A 9,976-nucleotide genomic window follows, 5' to 3' on the forward strand; every position below is an offset into this window, starting at 1 on the left:
TGGAACCTCTGCAAACACTTTCTCCGGGGTCAGTTTCCCGCCAAACCGGGACGGAGGATGTCCAGAGGTCCCGGGAGTGGAAGCCGCTGTCCCTGTGTCCACTGGGAAGTGGGCAAGGCGGGATGCTGCCGGCCAGGCTGCCCCGGGCCAGGACCCGGGAACACTCACTTGCTCGCTGGGCCTCGGAGGGGTGGGAGGGGCGGGGCGGTGCGCAGCCTCCCCCCGTCAGGTCTGCGGTCCGGGCCCAGCCAGGCTGCACAGGCGCGCGGGGCGCACGTCCGCGCGCCGGGGCTGCCAGGTGAGTCGCGCGCGATCGGGGAGCGGGGCCCACGGGTCGGAGGGAGTGGGTGTGGGGGACCCTGCGCTGACCTGGGAGCGGAGCCGCAAGGTGCCTGAGGAGCATGGGAAGGAGCGTCCCCGCACGTCCCCGCAGCAGGCAGGGGCAGACGGAGCAGCGCCCCCTTCTTCTTTGGAGGCAGCAGGAGCACCCCAGATCCGGTGGCGGGAGGTAGAGGTTCATTTTGCGGAACAAAAAGCCCAGGGCGAGAAGACATTTGACTTGGAGAGAACTGGGGCAGTTAGGGATTGCTGATTTCATCTCATAACTTTTTTTCACACCCTAGCGAGGGGTCTGGGAGGTGGGCAGGGAGAGCGCTTAGGAGACAAACAGAGTTAATCCCTCATTCCATTGATCACCGCCGCGCTGAATGTTCTCAAAGCTCACCCTGCATCGTGGTGGACTGTATGGTGTTGGAAACGACCAAAGACACTGCCCCACCCCGACCCCCAACAAGCAAGGAAAATGTTTCCCGTGAAATGTCTTTCTTCTCTGTCTTGTTTTTTTGTTTTGTTGCTATGGATTCGTGAACTAGCTTGTAATGGTCTCTAAACCTCTAAATCGTATGTATAATATTTACGTGTCCATGCATGCATTTTTCTGAAGCGAGCTTTCAGATATTGTATTTGTTTCTCCCTGAGATTAAATAGGCAAAACCATATCTTTGGGCTGCATCAACATGACCTCTTAATAGTCTTCAGGGAAACTGAGTTGCAGATTCTTATTTAAAGAATTGGGGATTGGCCGGGTGCGGTGGCTCACATCTGTAATCCCAGCACTTTGGGAGGCCGGGGCAGGTGGATCACCTGAGGTCAGTAGTTTGAGACCAGCCTGGCCAACATGGTGAAACTCTGTCTCTACACAAATACAAAAAAATTAGCCAGACGTGGTGGCACGGGCCTGTAATCCCAACTACTTGGAGACTGAGGCAGGAGGATCCTTTGAACCCAGGAGGCGGAGGTTGAAGTGAGCCAAGATCACGGCCACTGCACTCCAATCTGGGTGACAGAGCAAGACTTTGTCTCCAAAACAACAACAACAACAACACAAGTGAACAAAAAACAATAAAGTAGGGACTGAGGGAAGAGCCTTGAGGCTCCCAGAAGGGTTGGGGAGAAAGATTCCTGCAGAGACCGGGGAGGACAGCACTCACCCAGTCACAAATTCACCTGTGTTAAGAATTGGTCTGTTTCCCACCAGTATGAAGTACAACTAGGTTTCAAACATGTAGACTGGGAAATCGAAGTAAGTCTTTGTGAATGGAAGGTCTACTTAAGTTTCTTTTTGACAACCCAAAGTGACCCCAACTTCGGAGCTTCTAAGGACTCTGGAGAGAAGGTGACAGATGAAGTGTTCCGACTGTGCACCTCCCTGGTCCATTGGCATCTTGGGAAAAGGAGGAAAGAACCAACTGTGACCTCAGCATGGGAGCAGAACCAGAAAAACCCAGGGAGTCTGGGGGAGAGGGAGGAGAGCTGAGAGAGATACAGGTATTGTTGGATAAGGAGCTTAACTTACCCAACAAAACTGATCTGCAAAACCAACAGGCACCTTAGGAAAATCACCTTTCATCATTAATCCCACCTTGCTTGTTGCCACCAAATGGGCAGGAGTACTCTGTGGAGGTGAAGTAGTATCTGCTGCCACTTACCTAGATAGCATTTCTGATCCTGCCTTCCTTACCCGCAGAATCTTGGAATCCCAATCTGTGAGGTTCCTAGGTGTGCTGGCATCAGGATAGCAGTCCACAAACGGTGTGTTACCCAAACATTAACATCCTGTAACTAGCCTCAAACAATCACAGCAACTTTCCAATTTCAGAGGAAAAAAAGGCTAAAATTGTAAGCTTTTTCTTAACAATGTTTTATTTCTTAATTTTTGTGGGTACATAGCAGGTATATATAATTATGGGGTACATGAGATGTTTTGATACAGGCATGCAATGTGAAATAAGCACATCATAGAGAGTGGGGTATCCATCCACTCGAGCATGCATCCTTTGTGTTATTAATACAAACAATCCACTTACACTCTTTAAGTTATTTAAAAATGTGCAATTAAGTTATTATTGACTATGGTCACCCCATTGGGCTATCAAATAGTAGGTATTGTTCTTTCTACCATTTTTTTTTTTTTTTTACACATTAGCCATCCCCTCCAGCAGTCCCCCACTACTCTTCCCAGCTTCTGGTAACCATCCGTCTACTCGCTATGCTCATGAGTTCAGTTGTTTTGATTTTTAGATCCCACGAATGAGTGAGAACATGCAATGTTTGTCTTTCCATGCCTGGCTTTTTTCACTTCCCATAATTACCTCCATTTCTATCCATGATGTTGCAAATGGCAGGATCTCATTCTTTTTTATGGCTGAAAAGTACTCCACTGTGTATAAATGCCACATTTTCTTTATCCATTCATCTGTGGATGGACACTTAGGTTGCTTCCAAATCTTGGCTATTGTGAACAGGGCTGCAACAAACATGGGAGTGCAGATATCTCTTTGATATACTGATTTCATTTCTTTTGGGTATATACCTAGCAGTGGAAATGCTGGATCATATGGTAGCTCAGTTTTTAGTTTGCTGAGGAATCTCCAACCTGTTCTCCATAGTGGTTGTACTAAAATTATAAGCTTTTTCTTCACAAGTTTATTCCAACCTTTGATGCTGGCTTTTATTCCTGCTGAACCCAGCTTAGTTCACACTTATATTTTTGGTTATGCTGAAGCTGAATATATCATTATTTCTTGCTTGCAAAGAACCCATTGGTTTCAAGTGATTTGTAACCTCCTCACGTTTGAGAACTACTGTTGTAGCAAGAGAAGGGATTATACCCAGGATTGTGCCATGTTTGTCTTTAATGTCCTTTGAGTTGAAATGATTTGTTTGTGGACCATCTGGTGTTCTGAGTTGTGGCAGTGATTGTACTGGACCCTGAGGCTAGGGAGGAAACAAACAGCTTCATCCTACCTGCTCACAGCCCAGACTGGTTCTTTGTGTGCTGTTCTTGACTTCACATATATTTTGTAAACTCAGACTACACTTTTATGAGGTTTTATGGAACAGAGATTAAGTTTCCTAGCCAACCCCTCCACCCTTACAATTGGCTAGTCAGTCTTCATTCAATCCTAAATTGAACTATTATTTTTCAGAACAATAAGGCAGTTGTTTCTACCTATAACCCATCTTTTCCTGATAGAATTATTGTTCAAAATGGTCTCCATAACACGGCTAAGGGTTTATTTGGCAATGACAGGAATTGTAATTTTGCTTCTTATTTTAAAAGTCATCAAAGACCCAAGCTTTTTTTTTTTTTTTTAAAGACAGAGTCTTGCTCTGTGACTCAGGCTGTAGTACAGTGGTGCAATCTCGGCTTACTGCAACCTACACCTCTCAGGTTCAAGCGACTCTCATGCCTCAGCCTCCCAAGGAGCTGGGACTATAGGCGCAGGCCACCACATCCAGCTACTTTTTTTGTATTTTTAATAGAGACAGGGTTTTGCCATGCTGGCCAGGCAGGTCTCGAATTCCTGACCTTGGGCAATTCGCCTGCCTGAGCCTCCCAAAGTGCTGAGGTTACAGGCTTGAGCCACTGTGCCTGGCCTAAGAACCAAGCTTTTTTTAAGAATGATAGTTGCCACTTCACTAGCCCTTCAGTACCACATACGTTTTGCTGATGTTACTGATTGTTCTTTAATGCATTCAGCAAATGTCAATATTTACTGCACACCTTCCATGTGCCAGCACCTGGGGTACGAGGTGACTTGTGTTTTGCTTTCAAGGAGCTGACAAATAAGCAGCTTGGACTTGAATTCCCTCCCCTTCTCTTCCTCTCACTTCTCTGTTAAGGCAAATCCCAATTAGAATGAAATAACTCCGGAGAATTATTTTGGGCGTTACTAAAACTATCTTTACTTCTTTGCTCCAGAAACAGCATTAGCTACTTAGTGGCCTCTTGACGTAATCTAAGAACTGTCTTTGGGACGTGCTGCTTCTGGGACCTTGGCTGTGACCATGTTCTTTCAAGTTTAAGTGACTTCCTGCTCCTTATGCATGGGTCCATTTAAGACGTTCTGCCAAGGGAGAAACCATCCACTGTGGTTGCCTGGCTTCAGAGTGCTCTCACTGGTCAGCAGTCCCTGACTCCTATGACCTCCAGTGCTGTGTAGATGATAGTTCCATGAATAGCACTTTTAACTAGAGTCAATTAACTTGGCAAGGGGAGAAGCATTCACTTTTGATGGGTAATACATGGTCCCAGGGAGCACCAGCCTCTCCCATTGAGGATCCTAACAGCTGGCCAGAGGCAAGTTCCATGTCCCTGGGCTATTCTTTCCCCAGTTCATACAGAATAAAAGTAGCAAACCTGTAAATGCATTCTGATCTGCACCTGGACTAAGTGAGATCTGGAAGAGTATACTCAAGAGCAGTCAACAGGGAATGATTCTGCTAATTTAGGATTTGTTAAGTTGGGCTAGTTTGAAATATACCTCTGCGCTCCTCTCATGAAATGCTGGATAGAGTCAATTTAGTATCAGCTAATAGTTACAATGGTGGCAGATTCTGATGTAGCACTTAGCATGATTCAGGCACCCTTTTAAACACTTCGTTTAGTATCTGGGTGACAGGATTAGTCAAGCCCCCAAACCTCAGCACCATTTAATAGATGCAACTAAGAAACCTGCACATGTACCCCTTGAATCTAAAATAAAAGTTGAAATCATTAAAAAATCATCTAATCCTCTCTCAATCCAAGGAAAAGTAGGCACTATTTTTATTGACAATTTAGCCCTGGTTCACACAATTACAGTTGGCCCTCCATATATGTGAGTTCTACACTTGTGGATTCAACCATCCATGGATTAAAAATACTTTAAAAAAATATGTCTGTAATAAACATGTACAGACTTTTTGTTCTTGTCATTATTCCCTAAACAATACAGTATAAAAACTATTTATATAACATCTATGTTGCATTAGGTATTATAAGAAATCTAGAGATGATTTACAGGAGGATGGGCATAGAGTACGAGTAAATACCATACCATTCTATTTTTATATCAGTGACGTGAGCATCTGCAGATTTTGGTATCCTTGGGGATCTGGGAACCAATTCACTTCAGATACCAAGGGACAACTCTACAGTGTTTGATTTATTGAGCTTTTCGAGATATTCAGCCTTTTCCTGTCTTCACACTTGTTGTTCCCTCTGTTATTTAGAGTAATCCTGATGAAAATCAACAAAATACACATTAAGAGGCAGCACTGAGAGGTAATGTGCCAACTGGTCTTTGTGATTACAGGCACTTCAGATTTCCCTCTTGCCCACTCATTGTGAGATGCAGCCCAGTCCTGCAAAAAGATTGCCCCAGTCATATCCTGGCTCACCCCTAACTAGCAGTTTGACCTTGAGCACATCACTGCCTCCTCTGTGCCTCAGTTTCCTCTTCTGTTCAATGGGGATGATCACAGCACTACCTCACCATTTATTGTGAGGATTAAATAGATGCAAATATGTAAGACACTTACAGTAGTGCTTTGTACACAGAAGGCACTATTATTTTTTATTAATCCCCATTTTTCCTTCCCAACTTCATCTCCCAATATCCCATAACCATGCTGAGTTCCTTACAACTCCCCCAGGCCTCCTGGACTAAGTGGGATCTGGAAGAATATACTCAGGGCAGTCAACAAGGACTGATTCTGCTAATTTAGGATTTGTCAAGTTGGGTTAGTTTGAAATATATCTCTGTACTCCTCTCAGGAAATACTGGATAGTATAGATTTAGTATCAGATAATAGTAATAATGGTGGCAGACTCTGATGTTTCCTCTTTCCCTTGTGATCTCAGTAGTCTTAGACCATTCATACATCAAATGACTTAACAACTAACAATCACCTAATATTTTTTAAGCTTTTCTTACGTGCCCAGTAGTGTGCCAAGTGTTTTTCTTCCTGTTTTTAACATACTATTGACAGCTTCATGAGGCGGGTTTATATTTTGTTAAAATAATTTGCCAAGTCCACTTCCCCAGTAGACTGTGACAGTGGCTTATGCATCTGTGTATGTTATTCAGCTTGTATCTCTAGGACTTGACAGAGGACCCAATACAGAGTGGGTGCTCCAGAAATGTGGACTTGGATGCATTTCACCAACAGCTATTTACATCCAAATAATAAGCTAATTGTAACTCTTCTAGATGTATGTACTTTCCTCATTGCAAAAATTCACCATCAAAATTTAAAAACACTAATAAGCAGGAAGAAGGAAGTTAAAATTGCACTCCTTCCAGCCCTAGAGAGCTTAATCAACTTGCTTAGGAACATGCTACTAAATGACTAATCTGAGCATCAAAATCTGGCCATCTGGCTTCAGGGCTCAGGCTCTTAACGGTTGCATTATACCACAGATCCCACCCCATCCACCCCAACACACACTCCCCTGCACAAACAAATTATGTTAGCTATTAAAGGGAATTGGAAGAGTGGAAATGTGCAATTAAATCTACCACAAATACAATGTTGCAATGTGTGCAATCTATATTTTTAAAATTTACGGTATTCAGCATTTTCCTGTCTTCACACTTGTTCCCTCCATTATTTATGGCAATCCTGATGAAAATCAACAAAATACAAATTGAGAGGCAGCACAGAGAGGTAATATAGAAAGGGAATGCCTTTTGAGTCAGACAAACACGAGTGTGGATCCCAGCTAAGCCCCTAGATGTGTTACCGGAGATGAGCTGCAAAACATTTCTCAGTCTTAGTCTCCTGTAAAATAGAGGTAATAAGAAACACTTTTCAGTATTTTGTGACATGTAGAAGTGAAGTGATGGTGGCATGCACCACTCTTGGTTAATAGTAGGTCCTATTGTTAAGTCTCTAATGGCGATACCCTATAGCTTCCCCAAATGGCGACCTTGCCAAGTTGTTTTCCAAAGTTACATGTGGCTTTTTTCTCCCAGTCCTTCATTTTAATTCTCACGATAATTTAACTTTTATATTTTTATTAGATGCATTTAGTAACTCGCCTCACAGTCATTTTCTTGGAAATTCAATTTCTTCTCCACAGGGTCTCTTTTGAGATTAAAGAGAGAGAAGTGGCAAATTTAGGATGTTAGAACAATTTTCATTTAAAAGTAGATCCTTGTTTTTTTTTTTTTTTTTTTTTTTTTTTGAGACGGAGTCTCGCTCTGTCGCCCAGGCTGGAGTGCAGTGGCCGGATCTCAGCTCACTGCAAGCTCCGCCTCCCGGGTTCGGGCCATTCTCCTGTCTCAGCCTCCTGAGTAGCTGGGACTACAGGCGCCCGCCACCTCGCCCGGCTAGTTTTTTGTATTTTTTAGTAGAGACGGGGTTTCACCGTGTTAGCCAGGATGGTCTCGATCTCCTGACCTAGTGATCCGCCCGTCTCGGCCTCCCAAAGTGCTGGGATTACAGGCTTGAGCCACCGCGCCCGGCCGATCCTTGTTTTTATTACCCTACCATTAATGTTTTCTGTTTTCCTTTATCAGCGAGTTACTTCCATTTGATTCGTATTGCCAAACTGAACTCTCTTGTTTTCTTGCAAGATGAAAGGAGGCAACCATGAATGAGCCACTAGACTATTTAGCAAATGCTTCTGATTTCCCCGATTATGCAGCTGCTTTTGGAAATTGCACTGATGAAAACATCCCCCTCAAGATGTACTACCTCCCTGTTATTTACGGCATTATCTTCCTCGTGGGATTTCCAGGGAACGCAGTAGCGATATCCACTTACATTTTCAAAATGCGACCTTGGAAGAGCAGCACCATCATTATGCTGAACCTGGCCTGCACAGATCTGCTGTATCTGACCAGCCTCCCTTTTCTGATTCACTACTATGCCAGTGGTGAAAACTGGATCTTTGGAGATTTCATGTGTAAGTTTATCCGCTTCAGCTTCCATTTCAACCTGTATAGCAGCATCCTCTTCCTCACCTGTTTCAGCATCTTCCGCTACTGTGTGATCATTCACCCAATGAGCTGCTTTTCCATTCACAAAACTCAATGTGCAGTTGTAGCCTGTGCTGTGGTGTGGATCATTTCACTGGTAGCTGTCATTCCTATGACCTTCTTGATCACATCAACCACCAGGACCAACAGATCAGCCTGTCTCGACCTCACCAGTTCGGATGAACTCACTACTATTAAGTGGTACAACCTAATTTTGACTGCAACCACTTTCTGCCTCCCCTTGGTGATAGTGACACTTTGCTATACCACGATTATTCACACTCTGACCCATGGACTGCAAACCCACAGCTGCCTTAAGCAGAAAGCTCGAAGGCTAACCATTCTGCTACTCCTCGTATTTTACGTATGTTTTTTACCCTTCCATATCTTGAGGGTCATTCGGATCGAATCTCGCCTGCTTTCGATCAGCTGTTCCATTGAGAATCAGATCCACGAAGCTTACATCGTTTCTAGACCATTAGCCGCTCTGAACACCTTTGGTAACCTGTTACTGTATGTGGTGGTCAGCGACAACTTTCAGCAAACTGTGTGCTCAATAGTGAGATGTAAAGTAAGCGGGAACCTTGAGCAAGCAAAGAAAATCAGTTACTCAAACAACCCTTGAAATACTTCATTTACTTAACCAAAAATAAATACTTGCTGATACTTTACCTAGCACTCCTAAGACGTTCAGGATGTCTCCCTCAATGGAACGCCTGGTAAATACTGTGTATTCAAGTAATCACGTACCAAAGCCAGAGCAGAGCTTCTAGTTCTTTGCAATCCCTTTATTGAGCTCCTCCATTGGGGAGATAAAGAATTGGATGCATGCGTATCAGCAAAGTGTTCAGACATAGTATTACAAGCTATTGCAACTCAGAGGCATCTTAGAGAACATCTGTTCCCACCAACTTATTATATATACATGGAAACCAATTTCATACCCTTGCCCTAGATTGCTCAGTAAATTAGTGCCAAGATAGGAGAAAACCAATCTTTTCACTCATCATTTCATGCTCCTCTTCACTCCAGACCTGTTTGTATTGAACCATTAGATAATTCAAATCACTACTTGTATCTTTCTTAATATTTATTTTTTACATCTTATAGCTCTACAATTTGTTTCCTTCAAGCTTAACTTTGAGATTATAAAACTGGGTTTAGCCAGTTCTGTATATTACTTGCAAGCCAGTAAGATACCCTTGAAATAACTCAAGGACATCCATGCAAATAGCTGAAATTAGTACCTGCAAGATATTTGGAGTATTATGTCTTTATTTTTGTTAAAAAGTTTTTATTGAATTTATAAAAATTATCAAATCGTATTCATCGTTATTAACATGTCCTGGGGAAGGAAGGAAAACTTTTGAGGACAGAAGTCACTTTCAAATATCATGTATGTATTGGGTGTTCAATCATATCTAACACTGTTTTGATTTTTGTGGGAAAATATTCCAGGAAACACTAATTCTCTTTAGATTTCTTGTTCTTTTATGACTACAATGAACATATGTCTATGTAATAGCTAAATATATTTTTGAATTGTATGTGTGCTTAATTATCAGTAAGTATAAATATTTGAGAAAATACCTGGTCTGGATATTTAAAACCCTCATAAACATGTTGGGACAATTAATAAACTTATTTATAATTATGTAATAGGCTGT

General features: G+C 42.8%; 1 protein-coding gene across 1 annotated transcript; it reads left to right on the forward strand.

The window, feature by feature from the left end:
• The first annotated feature begins 224 nt into the window (after positions 1–224).
• LOC105477539 (oxoglutarate receptor 1) lies at positions 225–9,007 on the forward strand. Its single transcript, XM_011734088.3, has 2 exons — positions 225–298; positions 7,848–9,007. Exon 2 carries the CDS (start codon positions 7,921–7,923, stop codon positions 8,932–8,934), a length of 1,014 nt encoding a protein of 337 aa, XP_011732390.2. The 5' UTR covers positions 225–298; positions 7,848–7,920; the 3' UTR covers positions 8,935–9,007.
• Positions 9,008–9,976: the final 969 nt, after the last annotated feature.

Source organism: Macaca nemestrina, chromosome 16 (genome assembly GCF_043159975.1).
Source record: "Macaca nemestrina isolate mMacNem1 chromosome 16, mMacNem.hap1, whole genome shotgun sequence".
Taxonomy (NCBI): domain Eukaryota; kingdom Metazoa; phylum Chordata; class Mammalia; order Primates; family Cercopithecidae; genus Macaca; species Macaca nemestrina.